The sequence below is a fragment of the Nipponia nippon genome, unplaced genomic scaffold (genome assembly GCF_047370975.1).
Source record: "Nipponia nippon isolate SJK-2023a ecotype South Korea unplaced genomic scaffold, ASM4737097v1 scaffold_22, whole genome shotgun sequence".
NCBI classification, from domain to species: Eukaryota; Metazoa; Chordata; class Aves; order Pelecaniformes; family Threskiornithidae; genus Nipponia; species Nipponia nippon.
The window spans coordinates 8,989,966-9,013,301 of NW_028262339.1; the positions used below are offsets into that span (position 1 = coordinate 8,989,966).

At 53.3% G+C, this 23,336-nt stretch overlaps 1 protein-coding gene and 1 long non-coding RNA gene across 2 annotated transcripts; both read left to right on the plus strand.

Moving 5' to 3' along the window:
* Positions 1 to 4,167: 4,167 nt before the first annotated feature.
* LOC148055491 (uncharacterized) lies at positions 4,168 to 14,235 on the plus strand. Its single transcript, XR_015705358.1, has 3 exons — positions 4,168 to 4,329; positions 12,722 to 12,751; positions 13,858 to 14,235. It is a non-coding gene; the product is annotated as an uncharacterized LOC148055491 (long non-coding RNA).
* Positions 14,236 to 14,474: 239 nt separating this feature from the next.
* Positions 14,475 to 21,973, plus strand: LOC104015317 (carbonic anhydrase 9). The gene is made up of 10 exons (XM_087760281.1): positions 14,475 to 14,493; positions 14,583 to 14,744; positions 17,514 to 17,656; positions 18,423 to 18,515; positions 18,785 to 18,854; positions 19,223 to 19,380; positions 19,523 to 19,671; positions 21,408 to 21,454; positions 21,601 to 21,694; positions 21,865 to 21,973. Exons 1-10 carry the CDS (start codon positions 14,475 to 14,477, stop codon positions 21,926 to 21,928), a joined length of 999 nt encoding a protein of 332 aa, XP_087616407.1. The 3' UTR covers positions 21,929 to 21,973.
* Positions 21,974 to 23,336: the final 1,363 nt, after the last annotated feature.

Sequence of the window (23,336 nt, forward strand, 5' to 3'; positions counted from 1 at the left end):
TACTGATAGGTAACAATGGATGTGTAAATATTATATGTTATAATTGTATATAGAAACACAAAAATGTATATTTTTAAACAATCCCTACTAGAGCTGCTAGAATTCATAGCTCCATAGCAGCTGCCATGCCACAGGGGTGGCCCTGGTCCAGGAGCTCCCAGGCCAACCGGTTCCTCTGGCTACTTGCTTCCTACAGTTTGGTTACAGAGAAGAGCAGACCAGGATCTGGCCAGACTGAGTCTAGAGCCCCATAACACAGAGGTGCTGGGGTTACTCTGAAATTAGGAACTATTATCCTGGAAAATCAGGGGACATCAATGAGCTAATTAACACTCTCGCCTCCTACCCTTAGGCACTGCAAGTTGGTTATTTGCTGGAGATGATAAGCTATGCACTGCGGCGGTGGAGGGCTTGGGGGGGGCTGACGTTACAAGCACAATAATGTACGGTGTGATGGAGCATTTGCTATGGGGATGTGCTGGGTTTCCCATGTAACACATGTGAGGGTGGCCCCACTCCTTCAGTGAATGTCAGCAAGGTGTATACTTTCACCAGCTCCTGCTAACTTTCCTACCTCTGTAATGAAAAATATACTTACTAGAGCACTTGTTCATCACTGGTCCTTGGAAGCCTCCCTTCAGGTAGCCTAGCTGCTGTCTATCCTTGTTTTAACAACATACATAATGAGAGTGGTCACCAGGCCATTCCTGTTATGATGGTGGGTCTGTGTGTTCCCATTTTCAGAAGGCACTCACTTTCTCCAAACAGCTTTCTGCATAGAAGTAAACTGCTTGTAAAGTTTGAGCAAAGTCTCTGCTTCTCTTTTGGATGCTGAAAAAAGGAAAGCTATAGAAATGAAAGCAAAAACAATTGGAGGGAGACATTTTATGCAACTTTTGCAATTGCAAACCAGAGTCTAATATCACCTTGAAGAAAAGATTATTATTTAGGCAATTCTAACCAAATCTCAGTAACAAAATACAAACTGCAGGTGCCAGTGTCTGGGATTCACCTCAGTGAATGGCATAGATCAGTCTGGTTTCATTTGGAAGTCATCCAGTGAACTTCTAAATCGTGAATAGGCACAACAGCAGCACTGAAGAACTAGTACCCGTTGCTGTTACATTAAAAATAACAGACAATAAGCTCACACAAGAGCTCAGGAATTCCCATGGGAAAGGATTACTGGTACAAATTTGAATCAAGCCGAGAGTCCTAAAGTTCTGCTAGACATCCAAGCCTCTCCTTAGCATGAGTTAATTTTCCTGGGAATGATGTCTTTTTTCCAGAGAATAAACCCTTTTACAAGCATTTAGAGGTCATCCCTCCCCACAGCACTGCAGTTAAAACAAGACCAGCCAGTGTTTCCAGAAGTACATCCACTCTAGCTTGGCCCAGTGCATCTTATGCTGCTGAGGATCAGAGAAGCTCCCTGGTACGTTGGTGCTTTGTGCCTCAGACTGGATTCATGCTGAGCTGAGCAGAGGTTTGATGCTGTGCATTTCAGGATGCCTCATAGCAAAGGGCACAGAGCTGGGCTGTTTACAGGGGCCTGAATCCAGCTGACCAGATCTCCTCTGACATAAGTGTACCAGAGAAGCCCAGGGGACACCTTTTGGTGAGGATATTACATTGGTGTGAACCTTGTAGAGAACAAACGCTGTGCTCTTCCATCTGGCCTGCAAGGCTCGTGGGATGGGGCTGTGATCCACAACCCGTGGCATTCCCAGAAGGCACATCCAGACAAAGTGCCCTGATGATGGAGTCACCTTTCATTCTAACAGTGTCTTCAGCTGCCAAGTATCATCTTTACAAGAGAGCTGACAAAGTATAAGAGATCATAGGTGGAAGGATGACACATGCGATTACAGCTTCTGTGATATGATACATGCAGCCTCGAAGAGTAATGAAGAGGGAGGACAATGAAACCTAAGACAGACAGGGCAGCAAAGGTGACGGCTCCATAATTACTCCGTTTGCGCAGAGTCGAAGCAGGGAACACAGGGTAACCTGTCTGGGGAAGCAAACAGGTGTGAGGTGGAAACCGCATGGGGCTTGTCCTGAAAAAGGGATAGACTGAGCCTGTCCTTCCTCTGCCATATCCAGTTGCCTTCTTCCTCTTCAGTCAGGATAAAGACCATTAATAAGATAAACCACAGGAATGTGAGAAGGAAAGAGTGTTGGAATTGTGTTTTATAGTTTGTTTTCTCCCCACAGTCCTATTTCCTTGAGCCTTGATAAATGAATGTCTTCTTATCTGATGGTTCAGCTTATCTGGTGTTGGGAGGAACAAGGTGAATCAGGATAAAGTCTGCGGTTTGGGAGCGCATTGATCCTACCTGCAGGTCACCACCAGTGACAGGGCTTGCTGGAGAGGCCGGGTGCAAGGGAACATCTCTGGCACAGTGGAGGGCAGGAACCCATGGTACCAAGTTGCAAAGGGTCAGCACAGCAGCCAGCTTTTCAGGAGAGGTTCCTTCTGCTCAGCACAAAATCCAGCCCCAGCCCCAGCAGGATCTCCTATACCACATGACAGGTCTTGAGCCCTGTCACAGTGATGGCAGTGGCAGGTCTGTGGATGTGGATGTATTCACAGGGGCTATGCTGAGCACATTCCACATTCATAAAATCTGTGCTGGGATGACCAGTGATTTAGGCTGGGAAACAGCTGGGCAAACTAATTTAGCAAAGGCGTGGGGCCCATGGGGCACAGCACAGATGTGGGACTCTGGCAGCACCATGGAGCAAGGAGTCCATTAAATTGTCCAATATCTTCTTGCGTGTGCACAAATTACATGTTTGGGGAAAGGAGTTCCCCCATTCCCTTCTGCAGCACATGAAAAAATATTTTGCTGTTTGGGATCAAACTTCCTGCTTGATGATTTTGGTTGATCATGCCCTAAATCCACTATCCCGAGAGAGTAAGTGCTTTTTCCCTGCTCCCTGATCCCATACAAGCTGGGATGCTACGGGCACAGACCTCACTTCACCTGCTGGGCAGCCATACCTGCTTTGCTCCTTCCTTGCATGGAAATCAACCCTGCCCCTGAACAGCCCTGGGGCCCCATGCCTGCTGTTTCTGACTCTGTCCTTTTTGTGATGGGAGATTTATACAACAGCAGGATGGGGGGGGGGGGGGGGGGGGGTTTGTTCTTTGCTTCTTTCTTGATAATCCCTGATGTTTACTTCACTTTTTTCTTGGCAAGCAGTGAGCTGATATCACCACGACTCTCTGATCTCTTCTGCGAGTTGCATTAGCTAATTTAAGTCCACCCTCTTCAGTGCATCCTTGATTACACCACCTGTGCACCACTTTGCATCTACCAACATGGACCACAATCTGCTGTTGATGTGCCTGGTCACTCAGCACCATTATTGCCCCCTTGAACTCTTCAAGGCATCTTCAGTCCTTTTACTGCCCTAAATTAATGTTGCAGCTAATTCTGTCCCATCACTGCTCATGTGCTTTTTCAGACCATTTATGAAAATGCTGAAAAGCACAAGCCCTAGTGCAGCTCCCAGGGAGGCATCACTGGTACCTCCCTCCACCTTGAAAACTGACCTGATATCCTACCTTCCATTGCCTGTCTGCTTAACCACAGAGACACAGAGACCAGCGTGTTATAGGATGAGATGGACTAAGGACATTTGGTGCAGAAACTTGTTCAAAGCTTTTTGGGATCCAGGTATGCTACGTACATATACTGAGCTGCACCTACACGCTTCCCACCTCTTCTGAGGTGCAGCAGAAAGGCAGGACTTCTGTCTGGAGTGGGGTTGTATCATCCTTTGGCCTCAACAGAAAGAAATGCTTTTCTTAACTGTACATTGCAGAAGAGAAGGGACACCCACCACTGAGGGGGTCCCTTGCCCACTGCTGAGGAGAGAGGATATTCACCGCTGAGAGGGTCCTTCACCCCTCACTGAGGAGAGGGGACACCCACTGATGAGGGGGCCGACAGGGTCTCCCGCCCCCCTGCACAGGGGCCCAGCCGCGCGCCCCACGCAGGTGCACATCGGGCGGCTCACCGGACCGGACCGGACCGGACTGGGGCAGGCGGTGGTAGACTTTGCCGCCAGCCTCTATAAAAGGTAATGGCAGCTTGAATCAGAGCCGCTGCCTTCTTCCCACCCACTTTCATGTACACGTGGCCCTACAGGCAGGCACGCACGGAGCCACCGCCGGCCATCAAGCGCCGCATCTGTGCACTTGCTGGAGATGAGCTGCGCTGCCGGTCTCCCTCCTGCTCCTGGCCGCCCTAGGCCGCGCTGGCACTGAGCACGAGCAGGAGCACTGTGGCGAGGATCCCCTGTACTCCCGGGAGAGAGGTGAGCCGGGGGGGGGGGGCGCCCCAATGCACTGGGCGCTCTTGTGCTGGCTTTGATGTCCCTGGTGCACGGGCACCTTGATGTGTGGGGCACCCCAGTACTGAGTTTGGGTCTCTGATGCATGGGGTTCCCCCCCTTGCTGGGTTTGGGGTCACAGATGCACAGGGCACCCCAATGCATGGGATCCCGGATTTGGGCTGCCAAATGCTTTGGAGGGGTCCTCAATGCTGAGGAGCTTCCCCCTTGCTTGGTTTGGGGGGGTTGCTGTGCCACCTGCTGCACCCCTGTTAGGAGCCCAGGTGTTACCCAGTGTGGGGGTGCCCCTGTGGGGCTGTGCCCACCTGGCATTGCTCAGCTGTGGGAGTTCCCCCCCCCAGCGTATCCCTACCTTTGTCCCTGCTCCTGCCAGCTCCTGTGCAGCCTGGCCCCTGCCCAGGGGTTGGGGGCCACTGCCTTGAGTGCAGCCCTTTTCCCCTGTGAAGTCCCTCTTCCACCAGATCAGGGGGGTTATGTTTGCCAGCACAGGGGCAGCTGGGACTGAGCAGTGCCTTTCTGGGTCCAGCCCTGGACCCCAGTATTGTGGGATGATGGCCAGGCCCCTCTGTCCTGCAGCATGGCCTCTCCCTGATGGGGACTATAGTGCCTGGCCCCGCATTCATGTCATCCACCCACAGCCTGGTGAGGACAGGGTCTGGCCCTGCTGTGGAGTTGGTGGGGGTCTGCCCCATGGCTGGCAATGGGGAACAGGGGACGTGCCGGAGCTCAGGGCTGGATGGTGTTCTGTGCTCCCCTCTACCCCCCCATGCCAAGAGCTGTCTTGCTGGCGGTGTAGGGGCTTTCAGATTTCAGGGTCATTATTTCAGGGGAAAAGTCCTGGGTCTCTGGTCTTGGTCCCTTCTCTGACCTGGGGACTGTGATGCTGCCAGCGCTCAGCAGGGATTTGGGGGCAGTGCCATGCATTTACTCGCTTGGGGCTGAGCCCTGCGCTGGGACATTCCTGTCCCTGGTTATGTTCCTCAGCCCAACTTTGCCTGTGGATTTGTTTTTCAGGCTCAGCCTCATAGCATGTCCTTGGTTTTGCCTCTGGTAAGAAGTTGCCCTGACCTGTGCTGGGACAGCTGCCCTGTGGTATGGACCAGCAATTGTCTGGTGCCAGGAGCTGCTTTTGTTTTTGCAATGAATCACATTTCTTACTAGAGCTGCTCTTGCTGGGCTGAGCACTGGATGGAGACAGGGGTGCAGATGGTCCTTGCCGCAGAGATGAAGTAACCCAGGCCACAGGGTGGGAGGGTGTCAGGCATTCAGCATACCGTGCACTGGCAGCAAGTGGCAGGGCACAATGTGGGGGTTGGGGTAGGTGGGGAGTTTGGGATGGAGATGGGAAAAGGAGGTGAGGGGTGGGAGGTGGCAGGGAGGTAGGTAAGGAACAGGCAGCCTGGCCCATGTTGTACTGGTGTTAGAGGCTGAAGATCTGGCTAGACTCCCATTAGGGAGCAAGTCTCGGCTGGGACCCACAAAGGCTTCTGCCAAGCACTAGAAGCTGCATGCCTCTGCATTGCTGCTGGGTGATGTGCTGGCTCCCTTCTCCTCAAGGCTTGTATGTGAGGTAGGGCTGGTGGCCCCTCAGCCCCAGACATTTGGCACAAGCCAGGGGTTGTCACTGAGGCTTTCCCATGGGGTTGCCCTCTGAGGAGCCTCTGGCTTGCTCAGAGACTGAAGTCCTGTGTTATGGGTGTCTTTGGGAAACAGTAACTCCCTTTCCCACTGCAGCCTGTTTCCTTTCTCCCTCCTATTCAGACCTGCCCTGCTCTCTGTGTCCTCCTGTAGAGAACTGCTAATGTAAAACACAAGATGTCTCAAACAGCCTGGTGCTAAAACCACAATGCAGAGCGACAGTCGCTAGGACCCAGGACCGGACAGTACCCTGGAGTGGGGGTGAGGGAGGGAGTCCTGTGGAGACAGGGCGGCCTTGCCTCACCCCATTCCCCGTGGTCTGTGAAGCGTCTCATTCCCCCCCACACCTACTGCCTGGGGGACAGTCCTGGTATTATTTCTCTTGGTTTTGACTGGTCACTGATGTAATTTTCCAATTAGCAAAACTACTAACCACTTGTGCCTTGGGAAGGGAATTTGGGGGGGAGATAAAAGATACCAAACTGTGGAAAACTAACGGCTCTAACCTTGAAGAAGAGCTAACAAGCCAACAAAAGTGAACATCTTGGCACCAAAGACTGGACAGTGGCCAGAGAAGATAAAACTGCAGAAACTAGGTGAAAGGTAAATGTGGCAAGGGGAGATCACGACCACCGACTCAATTCAGGACCGAAAAGACTTGCCCCCCCACACCTGAAAGGAGCATGCGTGCTAATTTACATAGCAAGCGAGGCTAATTTAAATACAGTAAACCAATAGTGTACGAAATGTTAATCACTAACCAATAAGTGTAAATTTAGGCGGGTTTATACTAATCATGTAGCCTGATAAATGTGCTGTAGTTTGTTGTGTGTGTTGGTGCTTGTGTGTGTACCGGTACTCGTGCTTACGTTCGTGCTCATGCTCGTGCGTGCGTGATTTGTGGAATTATTCTCACCAAGCACCCTGCGCAGAATCAACATAAGAACCTTCACTTCTCCTCACTCTTCTTCTTCCCTCACCGAATACCCTTGTTGGCAGGACCAACGCTGGATCCAGGACTAGTGATTTTCTCTCTCTCTCTCTCTCTCTTTTTGTTTCACTTTTCCTAAGGTGATTAAGTTGTTAAAGTTGTTAAATTGAAGTCAAGTACTGCATGGCCTACCTTGATTTTCTGTAAAACCGCATAGCTGGGGTGAATATAACTGTGAGAGGGTTGGCAGGTATCGAATATTTGTACTCAATATTTGTCTCTATAGAAGCTTTCTATTAAAGCTGGTGTTTGTGTACGGACCTTGAGTGTTGGCCCACCTTAATCCACACCGAGAGGATTTGCGAATCTTTGTCACTCCTCCCCCCTCCTCCCCAGGTGGGACGTGACACCTCCTCTTGATCATTCCCCAATGCCCTTTTCCAGCTGAGCCCATTTCTCTTGCTTAATCCCCCTTATTCATCTCATTCCCCAGCTCCAAGCACTGATCTGTCCCCTGGGATTTCCCCATTCTTATCCCTTCTGCTGGGATGGCCCTTTCTCTGCAGTGCTCTGCAACTGTTTCCTCTTTTCCCTGGTACTTGCTGGGGCAGTTGGGTTCACAGGGAACAGGAATGTGCCCTGGTGTAAAGCCTGCCCTATGCCTTCCCCCACCCAAACCCTTGCCCCTCTGTGGGGGAGCTGGCCCGGTCTTGGGCCCTGCAGCCCAAGCAGTTCTCCCCCAGGAGCACAAAGAACAATCCCTGTGGTGACCTGCACTACTGGTGGCAAATTAAAGACTGATCCCAAAGGCTTGCAGTGGGTCAGAGTTTATAAACACAAAGGGGCTTTAATGCAGCCAGGCTTGGGAAGGATCAGTGCCCCAATGGGCAGTGCACAAGGCAGTGTCCTGGGCTGAAAAGAGCATGGGCTCTGCGTGGGGTGTATCTGGATGGAGAAACCAGGGCTGTGCTTGCGGAGGTAGGGCTGGGAAGGCACAGTCCTCCCGTAGAGAGGATCTTCGGGGGGGCTTGGCAGAAGGATGCTCAGGTTGTGTGCCCTGCTGCCCAGACCCTGTGCCAGCACTGTGCTTGCCACAGACTGGCCTGGGGAACTGGCTGTGGGCAGTGTGAGCATGGCAGCACAGCCTGGGTACTGTGATTAGGTTATCACTTTCAAGGGACAAGGTGCTTGGATGTGTTTTGTAGGCTGGGACCTGGCTGCTGTGGCTGGTCCCTGCTTTGGGACTTTCACTCTGTGCATCTCTGCATGTCCTGGTAGCTCCTGGCTCACTGAGCATCAGGACTAACACCCTGTTTTCACTCTTCTCTGGGCTGCGAGCTCCACTGGTCTCCCCACAGCCTGGGACTGATCTGCAGACAGGGGCTTCTCCCTCAGGGGCACAGCAAGGTGGTCCTGCCCTGGCATCCCCTGTGAACCAGTCTCATCCCACAGGGCTTTGACCAGCAGACCTGGGTCTGGCCCAGGGCTGGGTCCCAGCAGAGAGAAGAGGCTCTGGCAGGATCTGAGTGCTCCCTGTGGCTGAGCACAGGGCATTGTGTGCCCAGCCGATAAGAGAACAGGATGTCCAAGCCAGAAGTGAGCCTGCTGCCCTGCCTGCTGTGCACAAGCCATCAAACTTCTTTTGCTGGAGTTCAAGGCAAGCAGGCAGCACCAATGGCTGTGTTGCTGCCAGGCAGCATCCACACTGAAAGGCACATGGATGCTGTCCTACATTTCAGTGTTGTCAGGTGCCCTGCAGCAGCTTCAGGCTGTGTACACCCTAAAACATGAGACGCTGAAGACAGAGGGGGCAGACACATAGGGCAGACCCTCTGGTCTCCTTCTGTATTGCCTGGCTCTTCTGAGGGGTGCTTCTTGCTCCATGCAAATGATTAGGAGTCCCTTGGGTGCATGGTCCATCCCTATGTTCCTGTGGTGAGGTCTCCTCCTGGGAGCAGCCTGCTGCATCAGTGCCTACATGGGATTAGCAGTGGTCCATAGTTGTGCTGGCTCCTTACCCTGCTGGAAGCTGCTCCTATCCTTTCTCCCAGGCTGCAGGACATGCTGAGTAGGCATGCTGGTAACAGCAGCGTCTGCCTGAACTCAGCAGGAAAGTGGTGTCGGATGGTTGTCGGATGTCAAGGAGGGAAGGGAGCTGGTGCTTGCGGCAGCGCCAGTATCCCAAAATGGGAGGGCTGAGAGGGAGCGAGCAACAGGAGGAGAAAGCACAAAAGAGGGAGTGCGTGAAAGGGGGAAAACTGCTGGATTGTGGGCTGCTGGGGGAAAGGGGGCTCTGTGTGGCTGAACATGGAGGCTTTCTCACCTGCAACGGCAGTCAGCTCCTGTTGGTGCCCTGCTAGGTTTTCCTGTTGGGACCCCTGCAAGGAGTCTTCTTCTTGCATGTTATCTCCTAGTGTGCTCATCACAGTGGTGGGCAACAGCTAGGTTGTTTCCCTCTACATTTTTGGGAGTGCTTTGCAGCTCCTGCTGGGGCTGTGGATGCTCTGAGGTAGGGCAGGGTGCACAAAGAGCTGCAGTATCTGTCACCGAGGTGCAACCACCTCTTTTGTGGTGAGTGGCAGCAGTTCAGCAGAAAGGAGACCTGGCACCATGTGGCTTTCCAAGGGAGAAGACATGCTCTGGCAGGGAGCATAGGAGGCAGGTTCAAATTATGTGAATCGATATTTGGGCAGGGCAGTGGGTTAACGTTCACAGCAAAGGGCTGCGAGATTGCAAATGCCCCCACATGGAAGGGACTGGAGTATTGCAAGGCTCCTCTGAGCCATGCTGAGGCTGGGGCAAATGCTGAGAGACCAACCCAGCGCCTGGGCTGGGCTCGTCTCAATGCTCTCTTGCAGCACTTGGTGCATGTGCCAAGGGGGCCCAACCCTGCACAGCTGGGCTTGTGAGATGCCTCCCCAAGTGGGTGGCCTGGCTGTGCTGTAGCTGTGCCCAGATCCATGGGATGGGGAAATGTGCTCAGGTGGCTTCAATGTGTGGATAAGTGCTTGTGGGTGCTCTTGGCTCTGATGCCAAGAGACCCCTGGGGAAGTCTGTTGTGTCAGGATGGATTGACTGACTCCTGGGAGCAGCTGCAGCCTTTGGGGTGTTCAAGGCTGCTGAGCTGAGCCAGTGGGAGGCCACAAGAAGGGTCTGGAGCCCCCTCAGCTGCAGGAACAGATGGGCACGGGGACATGGGATCCTGGGGTGGGTGGCACAGTGCTGGCACAGCAGGGCAGGTGCCAGCATGGTGCTATTGCTCAATCTACAATCTGACATTTGAGTTGCTTTCTGTCAAGGCAGAGTCCCTGAAGGTGAGCAGAAAGTGGGATGCTGGGGCAGGCCATGCCAGTTCAGGCATGTGCAGCAAGCCAAGGCACTGCGTGCCAACCCTGGGCTGCTGTGTGTTATCTGTACCAGGTGTGCCCCAATGCAGGTGCCCCTCAGAGGGGCTCCCCATGCTGATAGGCACCCTTATGCTGCAGGAGGGGAATCCTGCCTAGGAAGCAGCAAACATGGCTCTTGTGTGCAAGCCATGACCACCTCATGCAGATAGTGCCAGGTGGGACAGGAGAGTGGGGACAGGGTGGGGGAAGATATGGGGTGTTTCCAGAGGAGGGTCTGTAACCTGGATTTTGGTGCATAATCAATATCAGGGGAGCAGGTAACATTTGTGTGAGTGAGGTGGGCAGGATGAATCTCAGCTTGCTGCAGCACAGCCAGGTGCATCCCAGGGCAGTGCCATGCAAGCAGGCATGGAGCAGGCACTGAAGCATGTCCTGGAGCACACACGTTTCTGCCTGATGCAGGTAGCCATGGCTTGCCTGGCCCTCTGCTTGCTGCCCCTTCTGCATATGCCTGTGGGAGTACCCAGTGCCTGGACAAGTGATTCCTGGGCATCAGAAGCACTACAGAGATGAGTCACCGGAGATGCTGGAGGGACTCCCAAGGGCTATTCTCTTGTCTGCAACTCCTGGTGCCCCTAAGCACCCTCCAGCCCTTACCTGCCTGGTTTTGCCATGGCCATCCGCTCTCCAGGGTGGCAGCTGTGCCAAAAGCCCCTGGCAGTGCCTGTGCCTGGATCCTCACTGAGAAGAGGGCAGGGTCCTGCTGGGCTTGGGGCCTCACATAGGAAGAGGCACACTTTCTGAGGCCCAGATGTCCTTTCTCACCCCTGAGCTGGAATCCACTCCTATTAATAGCAAGTGGCTGTTGATAGCCACTGTCAGCAGCAGGGATGGGGACTGGAACAGTGCCTGCTGAACTACTGTATCCTGGCTGGGCTGGCAGGCATTTGCCCCACTGAGGGACGGAGATCATATCAGGGCTGGACTGTACCTGCTAAATGCTCCTCCATGTCCTTGCACCCTGGGGAGCTGATGGAGGTGGGTGTGGGTGCTGCCCCTCGCTGCTGGGTGCATGCACCCCCTTGCCCCAAGCCTGTCCCACCCCATGTGGGACAACAGCCTGTCTGCACCAGCGCTGTGCCCATGGTGAGCATGCTGGTAAGGATAAGTCAGAGGAGGAGCACATGAATTACCTGTTGTGCCAGTCAGGGCAGGGGCATAATCCTTATGGGCTGTGTTTCTCTACTTGGGGCAAATCCAAGTCCTGTGTCCCTTTGCCTGGAGCTGGTTGTTTGTGGAAGGGCTGGTGATAGCCAAGTTGTTTGGTCAGGAGTGTCTGAGAAGAGGCTCTGGGGCACCTCTAAGGCCAGCTCCAGTGACATGCTGGGAGCCTGGGCTTTGCTGGCAGCTCCAGAAGAGAGTGATGGTGTATGGAGCACTTGTATCCTCAGAACCTGCCCCAAGAGGGCTTTGCTCCCTCCAGGTCTGCACACCAGGGACACCCTCAGCTGTGGGAGGCTCAGGGCATGCCAACATGTCCTGCACCAGAGCACATCCTGCCCTGCTGTGGCTGCTGTGTGCCCCATGGGTGACACAGGGTGTGCAGAGGTCCTGGCATGGGCTCCCCCATCCTCCCCTCTGCTTTTCTTAGAGAAAGGATTTGCATGAGGTAGGACCCTTACACACCTCTGTGTAGGAATTTGGGTGGTTGGGTGAGTTGGGGCAGGAGGCTGCTGGGATGGAAACTGTGTTTGGTCTGGCACATTTTCCTGTGGCAGTCTGCCCCTGTGGCTAGGGCCACTTGCTATTGAGGAAGACAAGGTTTTGGTGCTCATTTGCTTCCTCTGCTGTGAGTCCCGGGGTTGCTTTCCCCAGTGGGTGTCTGTGCAGTGCAATGCAACTTGCTACCCAAATTCTTCGTGGTGCGGGAGCTGTTCTTCCCCCACACCTCCCCCAGCACTTTGGCATTGCAGGAGTGCCACCAGGACAGCCACTTCCCTGGCTGCTCTTGCTTATAGAGCCTGAGCAGGGAAGCTGCAGGCCTGTCTCATTAAGTGCTTTGTCTTGGGATAGTGGGAGGTTTTGGCTGCTCCAGAGTAGCTTCAGGAGCACTGGTACAGCTCCTCAATGACGGAAGCCAATATCTGTGATTTTTCCATTATAAGGATGATAACAAAGTGTCAGTCCCTGGGGTTTTCCCTCTGGCTGAAGCATGCAGGAGACCTGGCCTTGCTCAGAGGAGACAGTGCCCTCCAGGAGCATTCCCCTCACTGGGGCAGGGGAAGAGTGGGAAAGCAAAGGCAGGGAGGGGGATTGAAGGCAGAGGGGTATAGTGGGAGCCCAGGGACCTGCTGCTGGGGCCGAGAGTGCTGCCTGGCAGAGGTGTGTTTGCTGCCAACATTTTTCTTCCATTCATGTGGGTTTTTTTCTCCTTTTCAAGGTCCTGACTGCAGTCACTGGATTTATGAAGGTAAATACCCTGCAGTCACTCCTGCTTTTTTCCTGTCATCCAGCAGACCTTGGGCCTGAGCCAACTGTGGTTAACAACTACAGGGCTCCTGTGCACACTCTGCTGCTCGCCCTTCCATCCTGCCTGACCCTGCCACCTCAGCGGTGCCTGAACCTGGGTACAGATGGGCTGAAGAGCCAGGGGTTGTTCTGATTTGAGCAGGAAGCAGCAGCTGCATCAAGGGTCCCCTGGGTGTGGGGGATGCCCCTCAGGGCAGGGCTCCTCCCTGAACGGGTGCTTGCCTGATCCTATGCCAAATTGGGAAGCAGGCTGGGCTCTCCAGGCTGGACTTGCAGCCCGTGCTGGGACTTTGACCTGCTCGGGGATTAGCTTGTGTCCTCACCTCTGTCCCCCTCCCTCCCCATCCTGCTTGGCCCTGCTCTCCCACCATGGCTTGGGGGGCTTCTCCACAGTACCTGTGATGGGCATTGCTGCAGCTCTAGCAAATGCACACCTTCCTACCACAGTGGTGGGCCAGGCCCTGGCACCATCACTCTGCTTGGGACCAGGGGATGGCTTGGACCTGCTAATGCCCAGCTCAGTCTTTACAGGGGTCCTATGAGGGGCTGGTAAGGTGAACCTGGGCTTGCACTGGCCCGAGGCATGCTAGAAGTAGCCCCTGTGGTGCAAGGGGAGATTTTGGGGCATCAGCCGTGCTTATCCCAGAGAAGCAGCAATTTAAGCAGTCACCCCAGCTATGCGAGCTGGCCCTTTGCAGGGCTGTACCAACACAACTATAGCTGGGAACCTATCATCAGACCTGTGGCTGTGGGCTCACATGATCCCAGCAGCACTGTGGCACCTTGCTTGTAGGGCTCGGGTAGCAGAGCAGGCAAAGTGGTAGGTTGATACCTGCCAGAAGCCAGACTGTGCAAGGCAGCAAACGTGATGAGCTGCAGAGCAGCAGCTCCTCAGCCTGCCAAGTCCATTTGATACCTGCGAATATAGATAGACGCTATCAATTCAAGTCATTAGAATCGTTGCACAACAGATGTAACCAAACAAAAGTAAATGTGAATAGTTAGGACAGTTGTAAGATAAGAAGCTCCTGAATACTCCCCCTTCAGACAGCTAGGCCTTGGGAGAGCAGATATGCGGAACCATGAGGATAAGAAAGTTGCAAGATGACCATTAGACCAGAACAAACCGACCTTGAAGGACATAGTGTCCGTGATCCCAGAACTGAGTTTGCGCAGAAGTAAAGGTCAGTCAGCGAACACAGTGAAGAAGACTACGAGCCTTCATCTGAAGACCACCACGGAAGACGACTGCGCATATGGATCGGACATTTACATATGTTAATAAGTTCCAGGAAATCTCATGTTTATGTAAACGTATTCTCGGAAATCCTATGAATATGTATATTTTCATAGTATATAATTACTGAAAGTTTATCAAGCCGTCAGAGCACTCATGGTGGAATGATCCCCAGTGCTGCCCGGCGCTGTAATAAAGAATGCCTGCTTTCTAAAACTCCAAAACTAAGCTTTAGAGAGTGAATTATTTTGCTGCTTTCCAGTAACAGGTTTGTAAATGATCTTCTTGCACTCTTCCCAAACACCTCTAAATAAACTGTCCTGGTAGCTCACCATGCTCTGAGACCTTTCCTGATACAGCTGCACACAGTCACATGGTGGCACAGAGCTGCTCCCAAGCTAACTTGGTGGAAACTAACCTTGTGTGCATGGCTTATTCCCTGGCCAGTGCCCTTCCCTGCCACCCACCAAATCTCCTTTCTGGCAGGCTCCTTGCCCAGGTGGTCTCACTGGCACTCCCTCCCTCCCCGTACCAGACCGGGAGCACTGGGGTGTGGACTACCAGGGCTGCATGGGCACCATGCAGTCGCCCATCAACATCAACATGGCCAAGACCATCTTCAGCCCCCAGCTGCAGCCGATCCAGCTTTCTGGCTACAGCCTGCCTGCCAATGAGAAGCTCAAGCTGAGGAACACAGGTGGGTGCAAAGGCACAGGCTGGAGTGCAGGCGGAGTCTGCTTAGCCTTTCCTGGCAGGACCAGGTTTCTCTGACACCCTTTCCCTGGATTCTGGGAAGGGGATTCTCTTGCAGGCTGCAGTTGCGTTGCCTTCAAAGCCAAAAGGGAAGCATTGGGCTGCTGAGCCTGTGTGAATCCATGTACTTTCCTGGCTGGAGGGGAGAAACCAGGAGATGGAGAACTTGCTGATTGCTGCCTTTGGGAGCTTGCTCCAGGAATTTGTTATAACCCATGTTTCCTTAAAAAAAAAATGTGTCCCGGTATTTCTGATGCAGGTTTGCAGCAACTGGTTCCTCTCCTGCATTTCACTTTTAAAGGACTATTCAGTCTCTGATGTGGCTTAGCCTTTAAAGTACCTACCTCTCAGTCTTTTAGGACACAACATTGTCCAACTTCTTTAAGTCTGTGCTTTAGGATGCTATCTCAGGATCTTAAGATCTTTTGTAGGGTTTTTTCTTTTCCAATTTTAGAATGTTTTTGGAAAGTCCAGACACAATTTATTCACATTATTTTAGTAGCAGTCTCACTATGCCAGGTATGGAAGGAAAACCCCATCTCCTTCCTGCTCACCATCCCACAGCTGGGGATGGTGGTCATGGTTGCTACTGGCTTTTTCTGGGAGCACGTTGAGTGTTTTGTGTGTGCTGGTGTCTGCCAGTCCCTGAACTAAAAGAAAAGCTGGCAGAGACAGGGACTTAAACTCACTGAAGGTGTGATAAGGCACCTCCTTGCCCTGGTAGCTAGTGAGATGGAGCTGACCTGTGTATGCAGCAAACAGGTTGGACTCGCTGTGCGTGGTCAGATCAGCCACACAGTACATGCACAGAGCTTTATATTATTGCCTCCTGCCCTAGCATGCCTGAAGACTTAAATTAGCTGCTATTTTAGACACCCTGGCATCTGGTGTTGCTTGGCGTTCAGAAAAGCAGTCAGAGTATTTTCATTGGGGTGGGAGGGGTGTCCTGGTTTCAGCTGGGATAGAGTTAATTTTCTTCCTAGTAGCTGGTATAGTGCTGTGTTTTGGGTTTAGGATGAGAATAATGTTGATGATAACACATTGATGTTTTGGTTCTTGCTGAGTAGAGTTTACACTAGTCAAGGACTTTTCAGCTTCCCATGCTCTGCCAGGTGCACAAGAAGCTGGGAGGGGGCACAGCCAGGACAGCTGACCCAGACTGGCCAAAGGGCTATTCCATACCATATGACATCATGCTCAGCATATAAAGCTGGGGGAAGAAGGAGGAAGGGAGGGATGTTCGGAGTGATGGCATTTGTCTTCCCAAGCAACCATTACGCGTGATGGAGCCCTGCTTTCCTGGGGATGGCTGAACACCTGCCTGCCACTGGGAAGTAGTGAATGAATTCCTTGCTTTGCTTTGCTTGCGTGCGCGGCTTTTGTTTTACCTATTAAACTGTCTTTATCTCAACCCATGAGTTTTCTCACTTTTACTCTTCCGATTCTCTCCCCCATCCCACCGTGGGGGAGTGAGCAAGCGGCCATGTGGTGCTTTAGTTGCTGGCTGGGGTTAAACCACGACAGGGGGAAGTAGTTTCTCACATGTTTATAAGATGCCTTTTTTTATTCTGGCAACTGCTGATCTGCTTTATGAAAAGCCATAAATAAAAAGTTGCAAGTCTACTAAGATATTTGTACAGTTACTCCTTTTTGTAATATAAAGTATATACACTGTATAAGCTCTTGTAAGGGCCTGAAAATGACTCTGGTAACTAGTAGAAGGAATGTACTGATTTAAATATACAAAAGAAATGTAAAAGCAGATAAATTTGCAGGGAGGGAGCAGTCTCCTGCTTCTGATATTTGAGTCTTGTATCTCTGAGCCCAGTGGCAGGGAACACCACAGAGGATAAATGACTCATCACAGCCTTGTTACATTGTTAATACCAAATCTGTGCCCTAGCTCTGTGATGTGACTAAGACACTTCACCTATAAAGGAGGTAGGAAGAGAGTTGATTTTTAAAAATGAGGAAAAGGTGCTTAGAAGGACAGGACAGCCTTTCTCAGGGTCCAGGGATGCTCCTGATATTTTTGCTGCATGTCCAGGTAACTCAGCTTTTAGATCTGCCACACTGCTGCATGAGTCCAAGATACCTGGCTAAACCACATTAAAGTAAAAGGCAAAATCCAGTATGTATTTACTGTACCCAAAGAGACAAAGTTTTAGCTCTAAATGCTTTTAGAAGACTTAATGCTTCTGTGTCACCAGCTCCAGTGCTGGTCAGACACTCACAGGCCACTTTGTTTGAATGGTCCCAGCTTGCCAAGTGCTGCAGCTCTCTGTCCCCAACTGTCCTGCTCTCACCACTCTGCCAATATCTTTCTCCATGAATTTTGTCCATGGTCTCTTTATATTAGTCTCACTTACTGAATAAATTGTTGGATAACATCTGGCTTGGAGCTGGTCCCTGGGAGTCTCGGGGGGAGGGGCGGCTGTTCACTTTCCAGCATTTTCATAGCAGCTATTTTTGAAGCTGATGTATTTACCAGGGTGTCTCGCTACCTGAAGTGGAAAGTTGAAGCCTATTGCATTGGCACAGCTCTGGGCATTGACCCACCCATAGCCTCATTAAATATGGAAAGCAAGCTGCTTTGTTGTGGCAAATTTCCACAAGCCCAGGGTGACTCTTTCCCTTGAGACATCTCTGTGTACCTGTGGGACGGACTGGGCTTTGTGTTTTACTGACTGACCTCTTCCTTCTGCCCTTGCAGTTGTCCTTGAGCTGCCTGAGTCACTGGCCATCACCGGTGGCTATGCCCAGCAGTACCAAGCCGTGCAGTTGCACCTGCATTGGGGCTCCCTATTGGGACCTGGCTCGGAGCACACTATCAACAGGTGCTGCTTTGCTGCAGAGGTAAGGAGCCCTTGCGGTGGTGGATGCATCCTTTCCTCTCCTGGTGCTGGAGTGCTGTCCAGCTTCTAGGCTATGGTCCTGGTTGTCACTGGATGAATGCTGTAACCACTTGGCCAGGATCCCTGCTCCCCAGACAACTCTGCAGCAGCAGAGTTCAGTGTGGGAGCCCACGCTTTGGTGCCGAGTGCCCAAGAGCCAAACTCACGCCGCAGCCTGCGGTGCAGAGGTGAGGAGGAGACAGGATGCTTTGCCCGCAGGTGGGCTGGGGCTGGCCGCATATGAGCAGTGCAGCCTGTCCCTGTGTTGCAGCCTGGTCCTGGGCTGATGGAGCAGGAGCCATGGTGGTCCCCAGGCTGGGGGAGCCAGCTCCCCAGGCAGCCACAAGCAGCCTGCTTTGGGAGCTGCAGGGACTGTTTACTCCATACACACTGTCTTCCTGCTCTGCAGATCCCATCTGGTTTTATTCCTCCTTTGCTAGTGCTGTCCTCAAACTGAGCCTGGCTCTGCGGTACGACCCCCTGGTATCTAGGACAGAGTACTGGTTTGCTGTCTGTGACTGGGGAAGTTCCTGTGGGCAGCCCTTCACACTTGCTGCTTTGCAGTGGCACACTTTCTCAGTCCCACCAGCATATTCCCTTCCTAGGAGGGGTGCTTGGCACGGGTGCATGTCTCTCCCAGCCCTTACTCTGGCAGGTTAGAGCCCCATGGGGGTGAGCACCTCCTGGAGGTGCCCATACTGCATCAGGGTTGCATGTTTCCCTTCCAGATCCACGTGGTCCACTACAACGCCAAGTATGACAGCTTTAAGGAGGCAATGGTCCACCTGGATGGCCTGGCCATACTAGGAGCCTTCCTGGAGGTGAGTCCCACAGCTCAGCCCTGGGCAAGAATGGATAGGAACAGTGCTGGGGGGGGGCAGTCAGGCACAGTTTTGGGGACAGGCAAAGGTGCAAATGTACCTGGGGAGAGAGAGGGCAGTATCAGAGAGCAGGGCAGCCCTGATGGGAGGAAGGGGTCACTGGGACAGGGTGCCCCTCGCAGGGAGTGATTCTTCCCTGCTGGCACTGCCATCACCACCTGGTCTCTGGCCCCTGTGCTTGTCATTTCTGTGGGGTCTCTGTGTTGCAGGTTGGGCCAAGGGAGAACCCATACTATCATCAGGAAATACCTGAGCATCTGTACAAAATCCAAAGAGAAGGTAAGGCCCTGTCCTACCTAGTACTTGTCTCGGGGGCTGCAGCCCAGCAGAGAAACCCGCTGCACAGCAGAGAGGCTGCAGCAGGCATTTGCTGTGTGTATGAGAAGGGGAGCATTACATAGCTTGTACAGAAACAGCTTTCCAAGGTGCTCTCTGTTCGCACATGCTTTCCCCTACCTCCAGGGCAAACCTACTGCCCTTTCTCCAGCACACTGGGTGTAGCAGGGTGGATCCTGGCACACGTGGTGCCAGGCTGGGCTGGGGGGATGCTCCAGGTCAGATCTGTTCCCACAATCTCCATGCTGGTCCTGCCTGTTGTCCTCCAAGGGGTTACCCCACTCTTGCTCCCATGGTGTTCCTTCTCCCAGGTGAGGAAGTCTTGGTGCCTGGATTCAACATAGCAGGCCTGCTGCCTGCCAACCTGAAACTCTACTTCCACTACAATGGCTCTCTGACCACCCCTTCCTGCTACCAGATGGTGAAGTGGACAGTCTTCAACCAGACCATGCTGCTCTCTCATGACCAGGTCCATCAGGGCAATGAGCTCCATGCTCAGTCTTGCCCAGCCTCTCCCCGCAAGCATGCACCATCCACATTGGTCCCCTGGGGCTCACCTGGTTCCTGAAGGCAGGATGCACCCTGCTCTGCTCACGCTGATCTCCTTCCAGATGTCAGTGCTGGTGACAAGCCTGAGGAATGATGACAGCAAACCTCTGCAGAACAGTTTCTGGCTGGTGCAGGACCTGCATGGGCGACAGGTGCTGGCAAGTTTCCAGACCACCCTCCTTTTGGTGAAGCAGCTGCCTTCTGGTAAGGAGCACGTGAATGGGCTCAGGCTGTACCCAGCCACGGGAATGCAGGGACGGGGTGAGGAACAGGAGTTGAGGCTTTGTTTCTCTTTTGGAAATGCAGCATTTGCATGGGTTAGCCCTGCCTGGCAGGTGACTTGTGGCAGCGCTGGTCTTGGGGTCCTGCTCTCCCCCATTTCTGTGCTTGTCTCTCCCTACATAGGGAAGATCGGTTTCTAGGAACTATTTTGTCCTTGGTCTTGCAGAAGCAACAGTAGCATGGCTGGGGGATGTATGGTCAAGGGTGAATAGCCAACTCCTAGCACCTCAGCCAGATTCTTCATCCCCAAATGCAATACCTAAATTCAGTAGGAGCTGCAGAGGTACAGGCTTGCAGCGAACACCCCACTGCCAAGTGCCAAGAACTGCAGAAAGGGCAGTGCAGGGGACCCCTCCCGAAGGCTGTGCTCTGCCAGTGGGGCAACACAGCCATCCTGGCCGGGCACACGGTCCCCTGCCTGACATATCCCCATCTGCCCATCCTTAGTTTGTCCTCAAAGGCCTTTCTTGCGTTGGTGATTTCCAGTGATGAGTAGAAATTCCTGTTAACCCTCAGGTGTGACTATCACTCTGCATTGCTGAATTCTTGCCTGTTGCTGCTCTCTGAGGTCACTGGGGTTTTTCTGTCCAACATCCTGTTCTTTTTCTGTTTTGATGGCATTTCCTACACCTTGTGTCAAGGTGACTAATAGAAACAGCACACAGGCTCGGTTGCAGGCCCTTGGGCAATGCCTCAGTAACCACTCGCTGGTGCAGGGCACTTCCCACCTGCAGCCAGCTCGCTAACAGCTATAGGCTTTTAATCATATGGTCTTCATCCTGGCTAGCAGTTTCCTATGTGGCACCACATCAAATGCTTCACTGAAGTTGGGAGAGATAAAATCTACTGCATTTTCTTTTGTCTAGAATATCACTTATCAAAGAAGGATATCAGGTTAGGCTGGCATGCTCTACTTTGGTAAACCTATTAGATACTTTATCATATTTTCCAGTTACCTCCAAGCCTTTCTTTTGCTACTTTCTTGTAGAAACTGTTCCAAAGCCTCCAGTCACTGAGGCTGGGGCAATGGGGGCTGGCAATGGCCAGCTGCCTCCTCCCAGGGAGCTGCTCACCATCTTGCTACAGGCAGCCGTCCCTGTGGTTGCTGCCTGCTGGGCTCACCCCATGCCCCTCTCCAGGGTCTCCTGCAGGGCTTGGTGTGGTCATGGGGTGCTGTGGTGCTCTGCTCCCTGGGTGGTGGCAGCTGCAGTGGGGGAGTTTCTGGCTGAACTCAATGAGGCTTTGTGTGTGGGCTGTGGTTCAATGAAACTTTTTTTTTTTTTTTCCCCCCCTTAATGCTTTTGGCAGGGCGTTGGGGCCAAGCTTGCGAGCTGCTGGGGATGCAGAGGGCAGCTATCCCCTGTCTGCTCATGGGCAATGGGGAATCTTGCAGGCAGCCCTGCTTTGGCAGCATGGCCTGAAGCCCAGCAGGCTTGACACTTCCCTCCCCAAACACCTCCGGCAACCTCTTGACTGTGCTGTCTCTCTTCCAGATAGCAACAGGTAGGTGAGGTGCTGGCCTGAAAGAGGGGAAGGTGGCTGGGGGGGTGTACCTGCCTGGGGAGGGGGGTCCTGGCAGCTGTGTGCTGAGCTGAGGGGCAGGCAGCCATGATGGGGGTGCAGGGCTGCCCTAGCATCTGCACAGTTGGTTCTCATGGGCATCCTCTTGTCTTTGTCTCTTGCAGGACACTCCAGCTCTTCATTTCAGGCAGGTAAGTGTGCTCAGCTGAGGCTGTTGCCTTCATGTCCCCTCTGCCTTTGGGCCACCAGCTTCCTCCAGCCTTGCCCCATCTCCCTTGTTCAGTAGCCACAGGGAACTGTCCCCAGTGTAACATGTCTGTGCTCGGCTTGCTTGCAGGGGATGTGCTGGCTGTGCTCTTTGGGGTGCTCTTTGCCATCATGATACTGGCCTTCCTGCTATACAGATACAAGCACTGCAGTCAAAATGCACAGTGAGCAATGGGGAGCTGCAGGAGGAGGGGCCCCCAGGGGGAGGCAGGGGTCAGTCTGGGGCATGGGAAGAGGGGTTAAGGGTGGTCTCTCAGGCAGCAACATGGGTTAGCAGGGCCCCCCCGCCTGCTCTAACAACACACACACACACACATCCTTCCTCCCCCACCAGGCTCGACTTGCCAACCAAATTCAAGGTCATCTACGTGGCAGCCACCACTGACAACACCATGTGAGCCCCAACTCTGCAGAGGTCCTGGCCCTGCTGGCTCAGCCTGCCCCACCCCACCTCCCCTCACTCCTGCTCTAGGCTGAGGGAGGGCCAGTGCTCCAGCATCCCTTGGCCACACAGACTACCCACATGGACTGTTTGCCTGGGGCAGTGTCTGGCCTCAGCAGATATCTTTGTTATTTAAAAAAAAAGTAAAAGCCTCCCATGGTGCCAGCTGTCTCTGCTGTCCTAGTCTGAAGCTGCAGGACAGGAACAGGCACTGGTGGAGCTTGACCCACAGCAGAGGGGTGCACAGGGACCCCTTCCCAACTGGCAGAGACAGCATTGGCCTCCATGCCCTGGGCAGAGCTCCAGAGCAAGCAGCGCAGGGCTCCTTGCACAGCCCAGCCCTGCCCTCCATCGCTCTGGGACTTCTTCCTCCTCTTATTTGTGCAAAGTGTTGGAAAAACATAGCTGCAGCTTGGTACGGCTGGAGAAAGGCAAAGCTGAAGGTGACAGAGCCACTGTTTCCTTGCTGGTCAGTCCTCAGCCAGCTCCCTTCTGGCTCTACCACAGCTGGAGCAGTCCCAGATCCACAGCTGCCTCCCACCTTTCCTGGTGGCTCCAGCCCCAGGGAGCTCCACAGCCACAATGAAGCCAAGAGAAATGGGCTGGACCTGGGAGAGGGGAGGAACCTGCAGGTCTCTAGCTCTCAGCAAACCTCCACCCAAAAGCAGTAAAACCAGAGAGAGCCAGAGCAGAGCAAGACCTCCAGGCAACTGTGGTCTGCAACTGCCAGACACCTCCCATAGTCACACCAGCACAAGCCACTGCCACCACTGCTGCAGGGTGCTAGTACCGTCCCCATGAGGGCAGTGCTGCTGGCCGCACACAGCCTCACTTGTCTATGGTACTTCTTTTTATTGGTATAAAAATCCACTGTAGACTTCTCAGTCCTGATCCTGATGGCAGTTTCTCCCTCCCAGCCCTGTGGCATAGCATCAGGGCTGGTGTCTGCCTGAAAATCCCCATCTGAGGGCAGAAGAGGGCAATGAGCCACTGGCATGGCCTCTTGAACCCCCCTCCCCAAGCTGTGCTGGCACCAGCTGCAGGGTTGCATCTCTTCCTGAGCCCTCCACCACCCTCCATATGGCACTGTCTTCTGCCCTGGATGCTGTCAGCCCCCTTGGGTCCCCCAGTACCAGTGGCTGCTCCTGACACACCATCCTCCCCGCTCATCCCTTCCCATGCCAGGATGCCAGCTCACTGCAGTTACCACAGTCCAGCGTGGGGGCTGTGGCTCCCAGGGCAGCGAGGCTGGGCAAAGAGGCGGAGAAAGTAGCACCACAGGCGTCAGCCCTGACCCAGAGCACAGCAGTGCTTTGCAAAGCTGCTTCCTCCACCCTGCGGTGACGAGGTGCAATGTGGGACCC